At 39.7% G+C, this 22,427-nt stretch overlaps 1 protein-coding gene across 1 annotated transcript in view; it reads right to left on the reverse strand.

The window, feature by feature from the left end:
* Positions 1 to 22,427, reverse strand: part of Amph (amphiphysin) — a 159,246-nt gene that overhangs the window by 76,058 nt on the left and 60,761 nt on the right. The window contains exons 3-5 of the mRNA XM_010610871.1: positions 11,642 to 11,696; positions 3,583 to 3,677; positions 608 to 703 (exon numbers count right to left, since the gene is read on the reverse strand). Coding sequence (XP_010609173.1) covers positions 608 to 703; positions 3,583 to 3,677; positions 11,642 to 11,696 — 246 coding nt within the window. The remainder of the gene's footprint in view (positions 1 to 607; positions 704 to 3,582; positions 3,678 to 11,641; positions 11,697 to 22,427) is intronic.

The following is a 22,427-nucleotide window of genomic DNA, read 5'->3' on the forward strand; positions in this document are numbered from 1 at the left end:
AATAAAAAAAAAAAAAAAAAAAAAGCAGTGTGGTGTGGTGGCGCATGCCTGTAATCCCAGCACTCGGGAAGCTGAGACAGGAGGATCACTGTACGCTCGAGACCATCCTGGGCTACATAGTGAGTTCTAGGTCAGTCTTGACTACACAGTGAGACCCTGTCTCAAAAAAATAAACAAACAAACAAACAGAAATAACAGCAAATGAGGACAGATTAGAGTTTGCTCTCATGTTTACACTGAAGTTTGCTCTCATCCTTAAAATTACCGTTTATTCTAATGAAAATCCTTGCTCAATGCTATGTAGTAAAGGGTTTGGCTGCTAAGAATACTGGAATGTTTTGGCATTTCTGATTTATTATTTCGTATCTACAAAAGCTTCTGGAAAGAAAGAAAAGCTGAAGCAGTTCACTGAAGGGGAGACTGTAATTTCTGTGACTAAATTTCATTTCAAAGAGATAGAAACAGAATAAAAATCTCATGCTTAAATAAATTAAAAGTTACCATTTGTGATGTTGCTTCAAGGACTTTTAATTCTCCTCATTTTGATCATATTTCTATAGCTACATGAGACCATTCAATTCTTCCCTTTACACACAGAGTAAAATACCTTTATGTCAGGAAATTGGCCCAGATAGGTATCCAGTGTCAGCAAGGACCCATCTACTAATTTTTGATGGAAGTCTTCCCACAGCACATCACATTTCTAAAAGAAAAGAGAAGCAGACACCTGCTGAATTATTTTAATTGGATATATTCCACTAAGTTTCTAAACCACCTGAAACTATAAAATTAGATGAGTAATAATTTCCAAGCTACTAAATGCTAGAAAGAGTCTGATTACTTAAGAATAATCAATTATTTTAAAGACAGTTTAACCACAATGATAATCAACAGTATGGACAAGGATATCAGCTCATTTAAAAATGGATTTCTGACTCTTAAGGAAGGTAGAAGTTTCAAAAGGTCCTAGAATACCTATAATTGGATGTTGGAGCTAAAAGACTGTCAACAATTCCACAAAGATGACTTGCTTATCTGAATTACTGTAATTCATGAAATTAGAAATCAACCCAGATAGAAACAACAAACTCCTGCTGAAGCCTTCAAAGAGTGAGTAGAAAATTTATAGTCACATTGGGAATGACCTTACCACTTATGAAGTATCAACTAGAATAAACCTTCAGTGAATATTACTACCACTATATCACGTACTGGGTTAAATATGTGTATAATGGAGGGCATTTAATTCTCACAATAGTTTCTTTTTAATCAGGAAAGACTTGTAATTTTTAATATATACACAGGAGATTACTGAAATCCAAAGATGTTATATGTTGGTCAAGGTCACACAGTTGATAAATGAAAGATCCATGATTCATTTTGGGTCTGTCTCCTTGATTTCAGAGCCCTTGGTCTGTCTATTGCACCAGTCTGCCTTACCAGGGATGAAACTTCAGAAAAACAAATCTTCCTGAATCACAATTTTCCTATTTAAACATGTACACAGAAAATATCTCACAGAATCCCAGAAATATAGCAAGTGCTCAAAAACAAATAACTATATTTCTCTCATTACAACTTTTGTAATCTCTTGATTGTATATTACCCAGTCTCTATATTTTATTTCTTTTTAGTAATTGAATCTTCAATTTTAGCTGTTCACATGGCTGCCTAGAATAAAGATTCTATTTCCCAAGCTCCTTTGCAGCTAGATGTAGCCATGTGACCAAGTTCTGACCAATGGGAGGTACATTCAGAAAGTTTGCCAAAAGGAGGGAGAAAGTCCATCTGCCAGTCTTTATCCCTTCTGCTGACTGGAATGTAGAAATAAGAGCTAACACTCAGTGCTCAGCAAGTCCTCTTGAACCTGATGGAGACAGGCCAAGGGCAGCAAAGATAAGCCTTTGATACTTGTGTGCCCACCATACTGTACCCAGGCTTTTGACATCATATTCCTTTATGGGAAAGATAAATTTCTATCTTGTTAAAAATACACTGTTTTCAATTCTTTTTAACATTTCAAAAGTGAATCCTAACTGTCATAATGCCCAATCCAAGGACTCTGTGCAAACGAAAAAATTTAAATGCACTGTAGAAAAGGTTCATCTTTTGATGTGAATTAGATTCTCTAAACAGTGTCCAGTTTCTTCATCATCAAAAGAGCCCACATTTGCACCTGCTACTGAAGATCCTGGCAGCCACAAAGAACAAGGTAGGACAGCACCCATTCCCTTAAGGACACAAGCTCAGTGATGACCTCTGTTATACATAAAATGTAATGTGCATTAATCTGAAAATATATTAGTAAAACTTTCTTTTATTCCCTTAAAATTTCTCTTTTATGTTGAATGTTTAATAATCCATCTAAGTGAGCTAAGCACTTAACAATACAGTGTTGAAACACAGTGTCTTTCTATCATAAGAAAATAAAAGATGTAATTTCTTAATGACTGCATCTGAAAATGATGTGCAAAAAAAAATTGCTTTGACGAATCCACATCCTGAAAGCTTTTGAAGGATATAATAGGGCCAACAGGAGCTTTTCTCATAAATGAATCTCTATTTCTATTTTGGTCCTAATGAGATTATGAAGATCAATGTCAGGATGTCAGAACTGTCATAGAGGAACCAAGGGCTCCATAATTAACCTACTTTTTCCAAGTTGCTTAGACATTAAGCTCATCACACTAGATGTTCCCTCAAATTTTGGTGGCCACATCTACTTCAGTTTTCTGTATCTTAATGAGCTGCAGGACCTCACCCCAAGTGGAGGACAGGACAGACAACTTTTAACACAGAATTCCTTTTAACACAAAATTTGGAGGTAAGAGGTCTTGTTACATAAGGAATCATAATTAGTGTACTAAGCCCCAACTGAGTGACATGGACACACAGGCTTCCTGTTATCAATGGTACAATTACTTTTCTCATCTTATAAATGAGTAGACTGAAGCCAAGAAGATTAAAGAATAGTCCAGAGTCATACAGAGCTACTCTCATCTGTCGAGCTCTTCTTTCTACAAAGCAGTGGATGCCATTTGCTCACTTCTGACCAGCCAGCCAGTGCTCAGTTAGGGGTCAGATTTCAGACATTAAGACAGGTCTAAGGCCAAAGCTTTCCTGAAATGAAATTCCTTTTAGCAGGATGATGGACAAAATGGAGTCATAGGGGACCAGATGCTCTTTTGAGCTCTTGACCCTGCTTTCACAGAGGGCTGGTTAAAAGGAAGACTGGGGCAAAGGAGGACATTACAACGTATAATCACACCATGCTCCAGTTCTTCTAGAAATGGGTATGCAAAAATCTGTAATGAGGGACAGAAAACTGCTATCATTATTTGGAAGAAAATCTTTAACCCAAAGCTTTCTATGCACGGGGTATAGCCACCTTCACCTCTCACTGAGTTTGGGGTAATCCAGGTAGTAGAAATTCACACCACCTTACAGGCACATGGTCTCCCCTGCGAATAAGGCTGTGAAGTGGGAAGAGGGCCATTGGAGAATAAGACTAATCAGCACGACCAGTGGGAGCTGCGGAGAAGCTATGCCAGGCCTCCCATGTCCTGCCACGTCGACTCTTACCTCACCAACCATTTTCACATCTTCCCGCCCATACCAGTCTGGTTCATAGACTTCGTGCAGGGACTCAGTGAGCTTCATGGAGGCCTCTTGCATGCCTGATTGGAGAAAAACAACTCCTGTTACACAGAAATGTTTCTTTGCTTTTCAAAGTTCAAACAACCTCTTGAGTTATTGCTACATATTTAAGGAAAAATTATAAAGGCATACTTTCCATGTGTATCTGCATGCCACAACTTTCCTGGAGGGTCTCTAAGACTCACCTTTTCACATTACATATTTTATATTATTTACATGAGGATGACAGATACCGGGTGTTGGAAAAAATCAACACAGTCCTATTCTGAAATGTACAATAATAATGCATCCTGCTCTCTGTGCTATCACTTGGCTAAACGGTATCCAATCATCAATGCATTGAACAGTACAAAACTGCTGAGTTTTAGAAACCATATTAATCCTAAATAACTTCAAATATAAGAAATCAATCCATTTTAGAAGCAATTAGAGAGAAAATAAAGAGGATTTTAGTGCATAAGAGCTGAAGGTGGTTAAGTGGTTTAAAATAGTAAAAATGCTTTAAAGTGGTTAAACATAATTAAGGATCAAGTGACCTCATATTACTAAAAACAAAAATAAAAGCTTGTGATTTTCCATGACTATTAAAGGTTATGAATACAATTTTAAATCAAAACTATCAAAAATTTCAGGGTTCTTAAGACTATGGGTCTTAAATGTTCATCAGAGGCACATTTGGTATGTTACCAAAATATTGCTATTAATAAAAATAAACATATGACGTTTCTGAGAGTGACATGGTGTATAAATTATCTCTAATGTCTTTTCCAGCCTCTACTCCCCATACCCCCAAAGTAAGGAAGTTAAAGTATAAGTGCTGGGTTGCAACAGAAACAGTTCATCGCTGAGCCCAGCACAAAGGCAAAAATGGCTTAGAGAAGCGCTCCCGTAATACCTGACTTTCACTATTAGTTGGACGATGGGACCTGGCCAAGCTGGTGTGTTGGCCTTTGCCACGATGGGTTACAAAAGGGGGCTAGACAAAGGAACAGAAGACAAAGCTGGATGCAGTGGTTCAAAGACAGAAGCCATTTCTTTAACTAAAACCTGAAGCACGTGCTTCATGGACAGAAGGCAGTCAAGTCATCTCAGGGTTCAGCAATGCAACACATAGAACAAAAGAAATCTGAAATGATAGGACAATCTTGAAAAATTGTGCATGAAATTCACCATGAAATTTGGTATATTTTTTCATACTTCTACACGCTGTAGTCATAGGCATCACCCTTCACTCCCTTAATAATTATGGATATATTTTTGGTCCTTGTATCCCAGAGATATGAAAGCATCTCAAAGGCACAGAAAGTATGAAAGCCTGTGCCCTTCTCTCCCTGAAGAGAGCATCAGAGTTGGTATAGGATGCTCCCGCAATGAGGCTTATGGTTCACATGGTTGAAGGGACTTGGCTTGCAAAGTCAGGGCAAGGAAAAACCGAGCTGAATCACTGATGAAATAGTTACACAGATGTATACAGACACCTAAAGCTTATGCAAAACACTGCACCCATCCCCTAGCATAAAGAATCTAAGAAGGTGAGAATATATTCTTACTTATGATGGGGTCACCATCGGGGTGACACATACATTACCCCAAGTGTCACATTCAGCCCCTCCCTGCTATACAGATCTACACCAGAAAATGTACCCCTCAAATTCATGCCAAAAACTAGACATTCACTGATGCCCTGTATAATTCAGATGCCAAGAGGCTTCTGAAGCTTTCTTTAAATCACTCACTGTCTTGAGTCTGATGGAAATTATAAATAGCTATGTGGATAGGTTCTTAACAATGTCTAAAGAGCAAAAAGTAGAAGTGATGGCTTTGAAGAACAAATGACCTTCATGGGAATTAATGAAACTGATGGAAGCTTAAAATAAATTACCTAAGACTTTGGTCATTGAGACTAAAAGCATAATGTTGCAGTAAATATGTCCATTAGTAGCCAAAAATAGCCACTAGTTATTGTGTGGAAAAGTAATGATGGATAATTTGCAAAGAAGCCACTTTGATACAGAAATTCTTTCCGGGCCCTCTATTCCTTAGGAACCACTTTGAGAGATACACAGGTATATTAATCAGCTTTCTCATTGTTGGGACACAATACCTGACATGTACCACTTAAAGGAGAAGTTTAAATTGGCTCGTGGTTTCAGGGGATTCAAGCCATGGTTGGCTGGTTCCAAGGCAGGAAGTTCACAGCTGAAGGACACAGCAGAGGAAAGCTGCTTAGTTCATGGGGGCCAGGAAGCAGAGCAGGGAAACAATTCCACAGAGGAAGGGGACAGGGTCCAAAGACATGCCTCTAAGACTCACACATACACACCCAGGAGGGTGCTTTACTAATCTTCTAGGTACCAAGACAAGATGACACAATTAAGCTGAACCACCACAAGAGGTGAACAAAAGCAAGCTTTTCTCCCAAGGGGTATAAGGCCTATTAGCAATTGAGAAATGCTATGATTTGAATGTATCTCCCAAAGCTCATATGAATCACTGTTCAGAGCTGAGAATTTTCAGAGCTGATTAGGTCATGCACTTTCTGTCCTTATGAATGGAATTATGTTGAGCCCGAGGGAGAGCCAGTTCATTATCACAAGAAGAGGTCCCTACAAAGGTTGAGTTCACCCATCTCTCACTGTGTCATGCCCAAGTGATGCCTCCCACTAAGTTGTGATGTAGCCAGTAGGTCTTGATCTCAGATTGCCAGCCTCCAGAACCAGAAGCCAAATACATTTCTGTCCTTTGTAAACTACCCAGAAGTACAAGAGAAACTCGGAGAACTTACTCTGCTGAGTGAACACCACAGAAAAAAGAAGCTAAGAGATAAAAATCCAAGTTTCTTTCAAAATCATCTGGCAACATTAAAGCAGAGTACATGCTAAAAGTGCATGTTACTTCTGGCATTTAACAATACTAAATACCCAATATTTTCTTAAACAATTAATGATTTCCAGAACTGCAAAACAACAGCACAGCATCTTATGTAGAAGAGTTATTATTGCTGAATGGGAACTTCTTCCCTCTTTTCAGAATTTTGGACCCTTTTCAAGGCAATTCCTGTAACATCTTCTGTTTCCATCTTCAGCCAAATTTCTGCTCTTCTATCTTCATCCTGTAAGACTGGCTGCAGAGACTGCACAACTTCACGAGTACTCAGCTCGCACAGTCTGGGGATAGGTGCTCTAGTTAAAAATAACATCGGTTCAAATATGTTACGGCAATAACCAGCAGTGGTGATAAACCATGAAAAGAACGTCTACAATATGGCAAGTATCTAGCAGCTTTGCCTCATTGTTTAGAAGACAGCTGTTTAAGAAGCCAAAAGCTCCTTTTAAGAAAAGCAGGTACATCCCAAGGAGGAAAGCCAGTATAGGAGCAAGTGTGGAAAAAATAAGCAGATGTTGAGGTGCTTCAGGAACAGGTATCCTGGCCCTCAGGTCATAGATGCATATAACAAGTCCCCCACAGCTAGCACATCTTAATTATTCCCCCTGGGCCATACTCTACTTGGAGTAAGAGCTTGTGTGTCCGTCATCCTGCCTTTGGCCTCCACTCTCACTCACACACAATGACATTTAACTCCAAATCTTTCTCGGACATCACTATTCGGAGGTCTAACCAGGACTTCAAACTTCACTTGCCCAAAGCCCCTCATTTATCTGTCCAAAGCTGTTTTTACTCCCTTTCTTAATCTCCATGGATGATACCCAACTGACCCATTTGGAAAATCTGAAATGGTGTTAGGGTTAAGTTCATCTTCCCATACTAAATGTGTCACTAAGACACACGAATTCTGCCTGATGCTCAAAGCCAGCCCTTCCTTCCCTCCCACTGCCACTGGCCTGCATTACCTGCTCAGAGTAATACCTCTGGAGTATTACTTGGATTAGATGGACTTTAATCTGTGGAAACAGTTTAGCAAAGCACTTGGCACACAGCAAACACACAAATGTCAGTCATCAAGTCACTGTGGCATAAGAATTAAAGCTATTGTTTGCCATCAACAAGCCTTTGTTAAAATCCTATTTCCATTGCACACCATCTGTGTAATTCTCAGGCAAATTATTAATCATCCTAAGCCACCGTTTTCCAAAATATAAAATACCAATAAGTAATAAGAGTCCTTGCTATAATAGTTTATTAAGAATTACATAAAATGAGGCACATAAAAAGTTCCACCTCACCCCACAAAGAATGGCTGCTATCAAGAAATCACACAATAACAAATGTTGGCGGGGTTGTGGGGAGAAAGGAACCCTCCTCCATTGTTGGTGGGAGTGCAGACTAGTGCAACCACTATGGAAATCAATATGGAGATACCTCAAAGAGCTTGGACTGGAGGTTCCATTTGACCCAGCCATCCCTCTGTTGGGTATCTTTCCAAGAGAACTAAAAGAATCATATCACAGAGAAATATGTGCACCCATGTTTACAGCGGCACAATTTGTAATAGCTAAATCTTGGAAACAACCTATTTGCCCATCCGTTGGAAACTGGATAAAGAAGTTGTGGTTTTTCTATAAAATGGAATATTACTCAGCCATAAAGAGCGAGAGAATAGATTCATTCATAGGAAAATGGATACATATTGAAGATATACTCCTAAGTGAAATAAATAAGTCCCACATGTGTAAATACCAAATAGTTTCCCTGGTGTGAATATTCTGCAACAATGCATAAGATTCTAATAAGATTACTGACATTTAGAAATGGGAGGAAAGGAGCTAAAGGTGTAGGGAAGGTGTGATACGTAGGGGAAGAACAAAAAGGGAAAAGAAAAAAATGTGAGAGAATGAAAAGATGAAAATAAAGTGTTTGTAGATGGGGAGGGGAGGAGGGGGTGAAGGGAGGGCAGAGGTAAGGGGAAAAAAATGAGAATCAAGACTTGCCACGTAGAGGTACAAGATCCCAACAATGAATGTAACTGTACTGTATCCCTAAATGTACCAATAAACTCAATAAAAAAAAAAATTTTATCTTGGTATCTGGCACATTAATACTCAATAAACATTAGCTATAATTAAACTATTGGACTGTACCTCTGATAAATTTTCTTGCAGTTTCACTTTCTCTAGCCTGAATTCCTCACAATCTCTATTGCTCTTTTTTCTAAGATGCTTTTTCTCAACGCATGACTTATTCACTTGCCTTCAATAACCTCGTGACTCCCTTCTCCATTTTAGAATAAAATCCAAGTTAATATAATTCATAAAGCACTTCTTTATACAAATGCTGCCACCTTTATAAGTCTCATGTAGCTGTGTTATCTGCTTGCACCTCACTCTTGTATTTATTCCTGAAAGAGGTTTGGTTTCTTCTTGCCTCCTGGCCCTCTGTTTTTGTTTTGTTTTGTTTTGTGTTCCAACCTGAAATGTCGCTCCAATATCCACTTCTTTCTACAGCACACTTAAGCACTTGATTGGTCACCTCTATACCTTCTCCCTGGGTCCACTGAAGAATAATACATTCCTTGGAAGGTCCATTCCTGACTCAATCCCCTGCCCCTTGTGTAGTTAAAAATAATATCAGTTAACTAATAACTCTAGCCTATTGATCACACTGAATCATAAAGACCTGCAAAAGTGAACAACACCCAAAAAATCAATAATAAGAACAGAAGCCTGGTGTAGTAGCACACACCAGCACTCTGGGAGGCTGAGGCAGGAGAATTGTAAGCTGGAGCTCAGCTTGAGGAACTTAATGGCTAAGTGAGACCATGTGCCAAAGTGAAAAATTAAAAAGGGGCTGGAGATGTAGCTCAGAGCAAAGGCACTCAGTTTAGTCCTGGGGATAGAGGGAGAAACTCGTTTAGTTCAACAGCTTAGTCTCTCAATTTCAGGAGTTTGGCGGGGCCGGAGCATTTTGTGAATGGGGATCCCAGGGCTGCAGAGAGGCTCAATGCTTTTCCCAAAGTGCCTGGCACCTAGGACTCTCCAAAGGCAGACTTCAGCCCTCCAAAATGCTGCTGATGCTGCCTATTACTATAGAGAGCTAAATTAGGTGGAAATGTTACAGGCAGTCAAATAGGGCTGGGTCTTCCAGAGAAGGAGTGCAAAAGATGAAAACACATTACAAGTGTGGCCAGAGGCACATTATGCTGAAGGCCAGGCCTCAAGATAGAGATGAAATGACCAGAACTACATAAATCCCCGAGGGATGAGATCAGTGGTAACATCTGGCCCAATAAAGTCTACATAGACATCAGTCACCATGGTGGGTGACCAAGACCTCCAGAACCAACATTTCCTAAGAACATTCTGTGTTCTTCCCCTGTACACTTGCTATGTGATTTGCTTCCCCACTGGATGAATATTACCTAAGCAGGAATACTCGTAATCTTATTTATGGGTTGATCATAATTTTGCCCCACATTTTACCCACCTAGTGATTTTGCTCTATAAAACTTCCTCTGTAAAGTGGGGTCCCCAGAAACCCATTTGGGTCCCCTCCTGTCTCTCTCAGGAGCTAAAATCTCTCCTCAATAAATATTTACCCTTAACCTTCATTGTTCCTTAAAATTCCTTCGTTGATTTTGGGGAACATGAACTTGGTGTATGTGAGATCTATCTAGCAGGTTGGGAGCTATAGCAATTCCTTTATATCATTTGGAGGTCCTGTATGATTTCCAAGATCCCTTGTAAGAGGATCCATCCTTTCTCCATTCAATCCAAAGTCAACCTGTGAGGACCAAGTTTTCAGGTCAAGGTGGGCTCCATGCCCCTTACCCAAAATAGAGTAAATGCAAAAGTTCCTTTCTGTAAAATTCCATTCTATGTGACAGTCTCTCTGTGTTTCTGTTCCTCTTTTAAGGGCAAGTTATCCTAGGGCATCTCCACCCTGCTTCTGTTCCTCTTTTAAGATGTTAAGATAAAATTCTTTTTGTTTGATTTAATCCTATAGGAATTAGTTATAGCTGATATAGGAATTAATTATAGCTGACATAGATAGCCTCAGATGACCTAATAAAAAGAGGAATTGATTTTGCAAATGTAGGCATTAGGTGATTTTCCAATAAGTGCCCTCCCGGTGCTCCTTGCATATCCAATGAGATGTAAAAGCCCTCCCAGTACCCCTCAATTATCCAATGATAAGCGAGAGCTAAAAATAGAAACTATATAAGCAAAAAGTTTCCTTAATCCTATATAAATCCGCTTCAAAAATGGATCTGGGCTCTCAGTCTGAAGCTGCTGTGACGGTGACACCTGAGAGTCCAGGCTCGAGCTTGCAATAAACTCCTCTTGCAATTGCATCAGACCTGACTCCTTGGTGGTCTTTGGGGACTTCGCAACTTGGGCATAACAAACCTTAAAATGAAGCATCAGACTTTGGCTCTGACTCAGGCAGGAAGGTTGGTGATTGGCTGATCGACAAAGAACAGGCTTAGGCCAAGCACGTTCCAGCTCCTCCCTTCTCCCTCCTCCACTGGTCTCATTCCTAGCCTTCCACGGCAAAGGCCAGAAACCAAAGCCAGGGCCTCTCTGTTCTCTGTGTCGCACACGGACAGGGCTGCAGACACAGCTGCTGTGGGCAGGTCACAGGCAGGCCCAGCAGAACCCTCCCCTACCTCCCCCTCTTCCCCTACATCTCCCTCCTCCCTCTGATCCTGCAGCAAGAGGGCTTACACCTGAGACTGTATGTGTTCTGCACTCAGGACCTGTCCTCCCTCGGGAGGTACACCAGCAACAGCTTTGCCTACACAAGATCTCAAGCCCACTCTATCTAACAAATCTTCCTGGAAATCTCTGGCATGTGGGTGGCATTTATTCTTAGTTCCCAGCAAGAAGGCAGATGTATTTTGCCCAGCTATACCCTGATTACCATTGCAATGGGAATTTCGAGGCGGAGCAGTAAGCACCTGTGTTCAAGTACCCTACTTGCCAGAGAGCCAAATGACTTCATAATTAACACACCAGCCTGTCTCCTGCAAATCCCAAGAACAACCTGTGCCGGGGAACAGACAGTAAACAACACACACAAACATTACCTTTGATGGCTGCTAAATACCCTCGGAGTTCTCGCTGCAGTCTGGTACCCTCTGCCTGCAAAACACACAAGCACAAAGATGCTAAACATGTTGTCTATTTTCTGCATACGAATACTTAAGAAGCAATAAAGCCTAAAGTTTTTGTTGCCAGAGGGTCATTCTTATTTTACTAGTACACATTAGTTACACATAATAATGGGTTTTATTGTGGCATAGTCCTACATGCACCTAACTATTCTGATAGTTTCCCCCCTTGCTCTTTCTTGTCCCCTCCCTCTTGGTTCCCTAATAGTCTCGAGGCTATTTATGATGAAAAAACATAAATATGGGGACAAAAACTAAACAAGTTAATGACATCCATCGATGAGTCTAGACATTTACGGAGATTTCGTTCAGCCTAAAAGAAAGCAAATAAGATTTTACTAAGAATAGAAAATATAAATTACGGAACTAGCTCTTCTCTTAATTTTGCCACCTGGGGAACAACAGAACAGAACCTATCACCTCTGTTCATTATGGCAGCCACATGGGCTCAGCACAAATGTCTGGTCCAAACTGAGATCACTGGGTTTTGACCTGTCAGGGTATTTTAGAGACAATAGGTTTTAGAGAATTAGTACAAAAAGTAAAATTAACACACTGTATACTGATAACGTGTTTAAATGATAATATCTCATCTGAGTTTAAAATTATTTTCACCTGTGTTTTGCACTCTTAAATGTGGCTCTTGGCACATTTTAAATTGTACAGGCAATCTGCATTGTATTTCCAAAAATAGAGAAATTGTGAAGTCATAAATCTTGACAGATGAACACTTGCTTTGGTTGAGATTCCGATTAATTTAATTTAGAGCCAGTCAAGGAAATGGCAACAGAGGAGTGGACAGGGAGACAGGGAAGGGAAGAGAGTCCACATGGTGTGTCACTAAACAAGCTGACCCCTGTGGACAACTGGAACCCAGTCCCACTGGAGAACGTAGGCGTACGGTGCCAATCAAATATCCTAGAGATACCCTGAATGAGGGGAAGGAAGCTGTGTGTTTATCTGTCCATTCCTGTCGCTCACTGGTCAGGGCTGCCCCAGCAGGACATGGTCCTCCAGTACCCAAGAGTAGCCACCAATAGTCTACAGTAGCTATAGTCAGCCTGGTAGGGGCTTGGAAAAGGTGGGTTCCAGGGCACCCACAGTATCTGCTATGGTACTGCAGCTGAAAATATCAAAACTGCATGCATTTTTTTTTTATTGAGTTTATTGGTACATTTAGGGATACAGTACAGTTACATTCATTGTTGGGATCATGTACCTTTACATGGCAAGTCTTGATTCTCATTTTTTTCCCCTTACCTCTGCCCTCCCTTCACCCCCTCCTCCCCTCCCCATCTACAAACACTTTATTTTCATCTTTTCATTCTCTCACATTTTTTTCTTTTCCCTTTTTGTTCTTCCCCTACGTATCACACCTTCCCTACACCTTTAGCTCCTTTCCTCCCATTTCTAAATGTCAGTAATCTTATTAGAATCTTATGCATTGTTGCAGAATATTCACACCAGGGAAACTATTTGGTATTTACACATGTGGGACTTATTTATTTCACTTAGGAGTATATCTTCAATATGTATCCATTTTCCTATGAATGAATCTATTCTCTCGCTCTTTATGGCTGAGTAATATTCCATTTTATAGAAAAACCACAACTTCTTTATCCAGTTTCCAACGGATGGGCAAATAGGTTGTTTCCAAGATTTAGCTATTACAAACTGTGCCGCTATAAACATGGGTGCACATACTTCTCTGTGATATGATTCTTTTAGTTCTCTTGGAAAGATACCCAACAGAGGGATGGCTGGGTCAAATGGAACCTCCAGTCCAAGCTCTTTGAGGTATCTCCATATTGATTTCCATAGTGGTTGCACTAGTCTGCACTCCCACCAACAATGGAGGAGGGTTCCTTTCTCCCCACAACCCCGCCAACATTTGTTATTGTGTGATTTCTTGATAGCAGCCATTCTTTGTGGGGTGAGGTGGAATCTCAGTGTTGTTTTCATCTGCATCTCTCGAATGACCAGTGATGTGGAACATTTTTTCATATATTTTCTTGCTGCTTTCACTTCTTTGTATGAGAAATGTCTGTTCATTTCGGATGCCCATTTTTGGATCGGGTCTTTATATTTGGGGGGACTGATTGTTTTGAGTTCTTTATATATCCTTGATAATAGTCCTTTGTCTGAGGTACAGCTGGTAAAAATTTTTTCCCACATTGTAGATTGTCTCTTAGTTCTGCTAATGGTTTCTTTTGAAGTACAGAAGCTTTTTAGTAAGATGAGATCCCAGTTGTTGATTCTTTCTGCTAGTTCCCGTGCTACTGAGGATTTGTTCATAAAGTCTTTTCCTATACCAATGTCTTCCAGAGTTCTGCCTAACTTACTTTCCAGCAAGTTTAATGTTTCTGTTTTAATATTTAGATCTTTAATCCATTTGGATTTTAATTTAGTGCATGGCGAAAGATAAGGGTCTAATTTTAATCTGTGACAGGTTGATATCCAGTTTTTCCAACACCATTTATTAAAGAGGCTATCTTTCCTCCACTGAGGATGGTGAGCTCCTTTGTCGAAGATGAGGTAGCTGAGTACATCTGCATTTGTTTTTGTGTCTTCCAGTCTGTTCCATTGATCCTCAGGCCTATTTCTTTGCCAGTACCATGCTGATTTTATCACAGTGGCTTTGTAGTATAGTTTCAAATTGGGAATTGTTACACCTGGTGCCATGTGACTGTTGCCTATAATGGCTTTTGCTATTCTAGGTCTCTTGTGGTTCCAAATGAATTTTTGGATTCTTTTTTCTAGTTCTGTGAAATATAGTGTTGGAATTTCAATTGGCATTGCATTGAATGTATATAGCAGTTTCGGTAGTATGGCCATTTTCACTATGTTGATTCTTCCTACCCAGGAGCAGGGGATATCTTTCCATTTTTTTATATCCTCTTCGATTTCTTTTTTCAGAGTGCTGTAGTTTTCAGTGTAGAGATCTTTTGTTTCTTTTGTTAGATTGATTCCTAGATACTTCATTTTTTTGGATGCTATTGTAAAAGGAATTTTTTCCCTTATTTCTCTTTCTGTCTGTCTGTTATTTGTGTATAGAAAGGCTATTGATTTTTGGGTATTCACCTTGTATCCAGATACTTTACTGAATCTGTCAATTAAGTCTAGAAGTTTTTTGGTGGAGTTTTTTGGATCTTCAATGTAGAGTATCATATCATCAGCAAATAATGATAGTTTAACTTCTTCCTTTCCTATCTTTATTGCTTTAATTTCTTTCTCTTGTCTAATTGCTGTGGCTAATGTTTCCAGAACTATATTGAAGAGAAGTGGCGATAGTGGGCATCCTTGTCTTGTTCCTGATTTTAACATGAAGGTTTTCAGTTTTTGGCCATTCAATATGATGTTGGCTGATGGTTTTTCATAAATAGCCTTTATTAAATTGAGGTATAGACCATCTATTCCAATTTTTTGCAGGGTTTTTATCATGAATGGGTGTTGAATTTTATCAAATGCTTTTTCTGCATCTATTGAGAGGATCATATGGTTTTTGTCCTTGACTTTGTTAATATAATGTATTACATTCACTGACTTTCGTATGTTGAACCACCCTTGCATCTCTGGAATAAATCCGACTTGGTCATGATGGATGATCTTCTTAATAATCCTCTGTATTCTGTTTGCTAGTATCTTATTAAGGATTTTTGCATCTATATTCATTAAGGAGATTGGTCTGTAGTTCTCCTTTTTGGTTGTATCTTTCTCTGGTTTGGGAATCAGAGTGATACTTGCTTCCAGGAATGAATTTGGAAGTATAGCTTCTCTTTCAATTTCATTGAAAAGTTTGAAGAGTAATGGTAGTAGTTCTTCTCTAAATGTCTTGTAAAATTCAGCAGTGAATCCATCAGGGCCTGGGCTTTTCTTTGTTGGTAAGTTTTTAATTACATTTTCAATTTCACTGATTGTGATTGGGGTGTTTAAAATGTTTTTATCTTCTTCGTTCAACTTTGGTAATTCATAAGTATCTAGAAATCTGTCCATTTCTTCTGTGTTTTCCATTTTATTAGAGTACAGGTTCTCAAAGTAGGTGTTCATGATCCTCTGGATTTCTTTCGGATCTGTTGTGACTTCGCCTTTTTCATTCCTAATTGCATGGATCTGAGCCTTTTCTTTCCTTTTTTTGATAAGATTAGCTAAGGGTTTGTCAATTTTATTTATTCTTTCAAAAAACCAGCTCTTTGTTTCATTTATTTTTTGTATCGTTTTCTTAATTTCAATTGCATTGATTTCTGCTCTGATCTTTATAATTTCCTCTCTTGTTTGAGCTTTGGGTTTTTCTTGCTCTTGTTTTTCTAGGAGTCTAAGTTTCATCGTTAAGTTGTTTATTTGAGCCCGCTCTGTTTTCCTAGTGTGGGCATTCAATGTTATGAATTTTCCACGTAGAACTGCTTTCATTGTGTCCCAAAGATTCCTGTATGTTGTATTGGCATTCTCATTTATTTGTAAAAACTGTCTAATTTCTTCTTTAATTTCCTCTGTAATCCATTGATTGTTTAGGAGAGTGTTGTTCAGTTTCCATGTGCTTGTGAAGTTTCTATAGTTTCTTGTACTATTGATGTCTAGTTAAAACTGCATGCATTTTAACTGCACTAACCACTGAACAAAAGTGCAAAGAGAACAGCTCCACCTTGAGTTAAGTAGTAAGAGAGCAACTACCATAGCCATGTTCAACTCAACAAGGTACGTGTTAGAACCAGAAAAGGTGTGGGAACGTCTTTCCTCGATAACTCACACTCTAGGAGGAGAACTAAAATAGCTCAACAAACAAACAACAAAAAAGAATGAAGAATCACTGCAAGGTACAAAGCCACCTATGAGGTGTGATCTAAATGTATGGTGAAGGTTGAAATTTTACATTTTACTACAGTAAAAGACATATTGGCATAAATTCCCCTCAAAATCTTCCCCTTTGAACACACATATCCCATGGTTCTGGCCACTTTCTGAAGCAGCTGTGAAGTTCTCTTTCGTGAGTGTCTTTACTTGTGCTATTGAGGCTGCTTTGATGTTCTGAGTTGTGGGGATCATGAGTACTGGTTGTAAGTATTGTTAACTCTAGTAACTCCATATGTGTTAAGTTTCTCCAGTTTAGCAGGTAGAGTGTTTCCTTTGTGGAATTCCTGAAAGTTAACAGTTTCTTGTCTCTGACCTTTAGATGTGTGGTTGTCCAGGTTACTACTACTCACGGTGGGTTGTTTTGGTGAACCTGTTTGCTCTTTTCCTGTGTGACCTTTCAGTTACTATGGTAAACCCATCCCATAATAGTTTGTGGTTTTTTGCTTTAAAAGGCCGGTGCTTGCCGGCAATAAACGCCGCCTTGATCAGACTCTTGTCTTGGCGTCCTTCCTTTCTCTCTGCCCCATCTCCACCCCGCTGCTCCTTCAGGTTTGAGACACTGCGGGACAGTGCTCTGCGTCGCCGGCTCGCGACACTGAGTCGATTCAAAAGTTTACCTTTCGGGCTCATTCTGACCTTAGGGAAGAGCTAGAAACTTCATTCACAGCCAGATCTAGTGAATAAGGCAGATGAGGACACACAGTAATGTCTCTAACTGACAGAAATTGCCATAAACTTTTTGAATCAATTCAGTAAGGCATCCATGAAAAAAGATACTCATGAAAGAGCACTGCTAGAACTGCTTCAGAAAGTGGCAAGGACAACAGGATAGGCGTGTTTGAAGTGAAGGGGAAAGTTTTTTGAGGGGAATTAATGATAATCTATCATCATTTACTGCAATACTTCTTTAGTTTAAACATGCACCACAGATTTTTCTCATATTTCATAGCTCTGCAAAGACATTTAGAATGTTTCAGGGTACAAAATAATGACAAAATACCCATCATATTAAAAAATAGTGATTGATACAAAGAAATTCTGGAAAGTAATGATTGCGTTAAGACTGTGCTTGCCTCTAAGAGTAGCCATATAGAATGGGCAGAGTACAGGGTACAATGACATTATTTCTATGAAGTCTACGTAAAGTTCAGGTAAGATTGTCTTATTTAAATGGAAACAAACCCTTTGCAAATAGGGAGGGGTGGAGGAGTTGAAGGGAGGGCAGAGGAATGGAGAAAAAATAAGAACCAAGGTAAGCCATGTAAAGGTACAAGTTTCCAATGATGAACATAATCGTACTGTATACCAAAAATGTACCAATAAAAGAATTTAAGAGAGAAAAAAAAAGATTGTCTGTATTTGCATCAAATTATGGCCATTTTTTGCAGCTCAAAAAATTCAACTACCACCAGCCAAAAATTCAGGGTGTATTATTTGCTATCACTTACAGATTTCAACTGGAACAGTTATATTCAAAATGGAAGAAAAGAAACTCATCAGAGTTCTGAACAACTGACTCCCTTTTTCTGGTCACTACATGAATTAAAATCAAAACTCTAGGTTTCTCTTGTCTCACTGAGCCATTCAGAAATCTAATCGAAGGCAAAGTTCCACAAACTAGAGGGGACAAAACCAAATCATAGTAGATTTCTAAAATAGTAGAAAATGATTTCTGGGGAAAGGATCAGATCAGGAAAATGAAGAGAAAATGCTGCTGATAGACAAGTGAGAAAAGTAGGGAGTAGCATGGTGGTGCACACTTGTAATCCCAGAACTCTTGGAGGCTAGGGCAGGAGGATCCCATTTTCAATCCCAGACTGGGTAACTTAGTGACTTAGCAAGGTCTTATGTCAAAATAAAAAATAAAAAGAGATTGTGATATAGCTCAGTGTGAAGGTCCTGGGTTTGTTACGGAAGGAATTGGCAAGTGACACACAGAGAGGCAGCAGAGTGGAAGTCAAATAACAAATGTACTCATCGACAAGGGTGCCACACCAGGATCAACGACTCACTGGGTTACAACTCCTCCTTTTACAGGGTTTCACAGCCTTGACTTCATTTGGGAGGTTACATCTCATTCTCACAGTTCAAATCATGGTCACAGGACAGTTAACTTTCAACCCTGTCATAACAGTTCTTTGCAGTATGGGGTTTATCTTTAAGATTCTCCTAGTTATCTGTTCTAGTCCACAGGAAGGGGTTGTTCAGGGTCAGGGGAGCAAGTGTTAGCAATGGGTTCTTTCATCTAGACACTCTTATGACATGGGCTCCAGTCTCTTCGGAGCTCAAGGTCTTTTTTTTCTTTTTTTGGTACTGGGGATTGAACTCGGGCCCTTGTGCTTGGAAGGCAGGCCACCAAACCACTGAGCTAAATCCCCAGCCCTGGAGCTCAAGGTCTTGATGTGCCCTGTTATCTCAGGGTAATTCCAAATGCCTCATTCAGCAATTAGTGTCTTTGGTGCCTGTTAGTTCTGAGCTAAGCAAAGCAAACTGCAGTTAGAGAAAGCAGAAGCCATTTTACATTGTAACACTTTATAGGTTTCTGCTATTTATAAAAGTTTTCCCTATCAGGTACACTACCACAATTTTTTTTTTAAGTAGAGGTTGAAGAAGATCCAGATTAAGTACATTTGGAGCCTCAATACCAGTAAGAAATAATTTTAGAAAGAAGTTTCTTTTCTCTACTGAATATCTACTGTATGACAGCATCATATCAAGCTCTGACTAACAGAGTTCACTCTAATCCACAGTATCATTTTTATGTGTTCAGTTATCAATTGACAACCATGGTCCAAAAACACTAAAGGGGGAAAAAAATCAACTCGTAAGATTCAAACTGTGCCCATAGAGGGCTGGGGATTTAGCTCAGCGGTTCGGTGGCCTGCCTCACAAGCGCAAGGACCCGAGTTCAATCCCTGGTACCAAAAAAAAAAAAAAGATTCAAACTGTGGGCCACCCCTAGTAGTGTGATGGAATCTTGTGCTTTTTTGCTGCACTTTGCCCAGAAATATGAATCATCTTTGTCCTGTGTATCCACACTGTATATGCTGCCCACCCTTCAGCTATGTAGTAGCTGTCTTGATTATCAGAACAACTCTCACTGAATCGCAGCCACTGTCTTCAAGTGACTCTTATTCTACGTAGCAATGACGTTGGCTGGCAATTCAGATATACCAATAAGATAAAGCACTCACTTTAAGTTCAAAAGTGAAAATTCTTGACGTAAGAAAGATGAAAAATTGTATGCTGAGGTTGCTGGGACCTATAGCAAGTTCATCTTGGTGTGTCTAATTTACAAATTAAATTTTATCATAGGTTGTGTGTAGAAAAAGCATAGTACATATTGAGTTCAGCACTGTCTATGCTTTTAGGCCTCCACTGGGGGTCTTCTAATGTATCGCCCTTAAGAAAGGAAGGACGACTGTACATAGAAAGGTAGAAAAGTATGGGCTTGGGAGATTTCCTTATCGTCAGTCTATTCTGCACCTTCCTACCAGATCAGTTTTGAGAAGAGGACTCTACTTCCTCCTCAGATAACATCACACTATGTTGAGGGCTTCACCCAGCCAATAAAACATGAGTGGAAATGATGCACACTACTTCTAAGCCAAAGCCACGACAGCCATCACATAGCCCTGCCATTTCTTTTCCCTCTGCCATAAGCCCTGTAATGTTCCAGCTTGGGGCTACTTCTCCAACCCAGATCCCTGAATAAGCAGAACATCCAGACTGCTGCTGCTCACATAATCAAGAGTGAGGACAAACATCTATTTGGAGAGCCGCTGTGATATTACTAGCACAGCATTGATACTTTCTGAGGAAATGAATGATTACCCATAGTGGAAATACTGAGAGACAGAGAAGGTTGAAATCCAACAATAACAACAACAAGAAGCCCTCTGGCTTCAGTGAGCAGAAAAGCACTAAAGGCATTTACAAAAACGCTTCTGCAAAGACATCAAATTGGAAAGAGTAAAGACAAAGGGGATGGCTAGAAAAAGGAAGGGTGAGTGATGAGGAGAGGTGAGATGGAACTGAAAAGGAGAGAAGCCAAGCCTCAGAATCATCCATCCCATCAGACAGTGGATAATTTAGAGACAACTGTCTCTAAAATCTGATACATGATTTTCCCAGATAGACCTAGATCCAAGCCAATTCGAAGTCTAAGGCTTTAATGGTACAATTAGGAGGGTTTGAATTCTCCCAGTCACATTTCTCAAACTATCTCTCCCTATGGATGCTGGAAGTGCTAGGGCACATACAACCACACATAAATGTAAAACATGTCTCAGGAACATCATTTTATTGAGGTGGAGGGGACCAAGTGGAAGAGATGCCATTATTTTACAACCACTATGATCTTTAAACCTAATTGTGTCAACTTGTTTGGTTTAAAGATGGAGATTAGTAAAGCACACCTCTGGGTGTATCACATAGGCGTGACTTTGGGTACCATATATAGTCAGTCATTGGTCCCTCCCTCTCTGGTGCTGTTCCCCTGCTCTGCTTCCCAGTGATGGTTAACTGAAATTCTTTTCTCCACCACTCCCTCCCACCATATTTCTGCCTTGAAGACAGGCTGCCATGGACTGAATCCCCTGAAATTGTGAGTCAAGTTAAGTCTCTCCTCCTTTAAATTGTAGGTGTCAGATACTGTGCTCCAGTATTGGGAAAGCTTACTGATACAAATATTGAACCACCTGCTGTGAAGTGGAATAACACTGCACGGATTTGAGTCCCAAGGTATCAGAGACGTATGCAGTTTTCAGTTGTCCGCTCTGCTATGCATGGTCTTTCTGTGAAAAAAATCTGAGAGGCACTGAGGTAAGACAAGGTTCACTTTCCACTCAGAGGGTACTTTGCCCTCAGACAGGTATGCAAAGCCCATCATGAAAATGTATGGCTTGGGATCACTAGGTTTCTTCAGAATATCTAGAAATAGCAAAGAATAGCAGGGGAGGGCATACATTTCCCAAATATCTAAGGAACAAAATATGTCAAATGAAGGCCATAATTAAGGCATTACCACTTCTTTCCAAAGAAGAAATAAAATGAAATAATTGAAGCTCCAATCCATAGAATGGATTCATCTTGGCAAAGGGAAATAGCAGTGGCTTTAAAGAAATGAAATAAGAATCTCAGAGGAGATGTTTTTTGAGTGCATTCTTCATACGAGTGGAAGAAAGTTCAAATTTTTAAAAATGGCTTAAATAGATGAGTTCAATTTAAGTGGATAGACTAACTTGAATGACTTCCTTCTTTCCTGATTATGAAAATCTCTAATTTCCCTATGTGTACGAAGGTCTCATAAGGCATTGTCATAACTGCATTGACTTTCCATCAAAAGTTCGGCATGAATTAAAACAGGAAAAATAAAATGCTCTAGAGAGAACTTCTTCACCTACAACATGCTCGGAGTGGTTTCTTTTACACAACAAAATTTCCTTAACATCATAATTTTGCTTGAGCCACAGGTGTGTTAAATTTCTTATTAAAGTATATATACATCTGCACTGGCCACTCGTCTGTGTGACATATGCCAGGATCTCTGCCATTATTTAGCTGTGTGACCCAGGGAGAACACTGTATTATTGGGACCCCAGCTGTGAGTCTCGACTTACTGCAAAGCAACAGGACACAAGCTAAAAAGAACTCAGACACAAGAGAAAGCTGAGTCTTGGCTGCTCCAAGCTACTCTGGGCATAAGACAAAAGGCACCAAGGCCATCCAGCATTTATTGATTACAAGGATGGGAAGAAGAGCAGGATGTGGTTTGAGACATCTGGTGATAGAGTGTGAGGCACTGGCAACAGCAGAAATCACAGGCAGGCTGTGAAAGGGAGGCGCTGTTTAT

This window comes from Fukomys damarensis, unplaced genomic scaffold (genome assembly GCF_012274545.1).
Source record: "Fukomys damarensis isolate Sample0158 unplaced genomic scaffold, DMR_v1.0_HiC HiC_scaffold_17, whole genome shotgun sequence".
NCBI classification, from domain to species: Eukaryota; Metazoa; Chordata; class Mammalia; order Rodentia; family Bathyergidae; genus Fukomys; species Fukomys damarensis.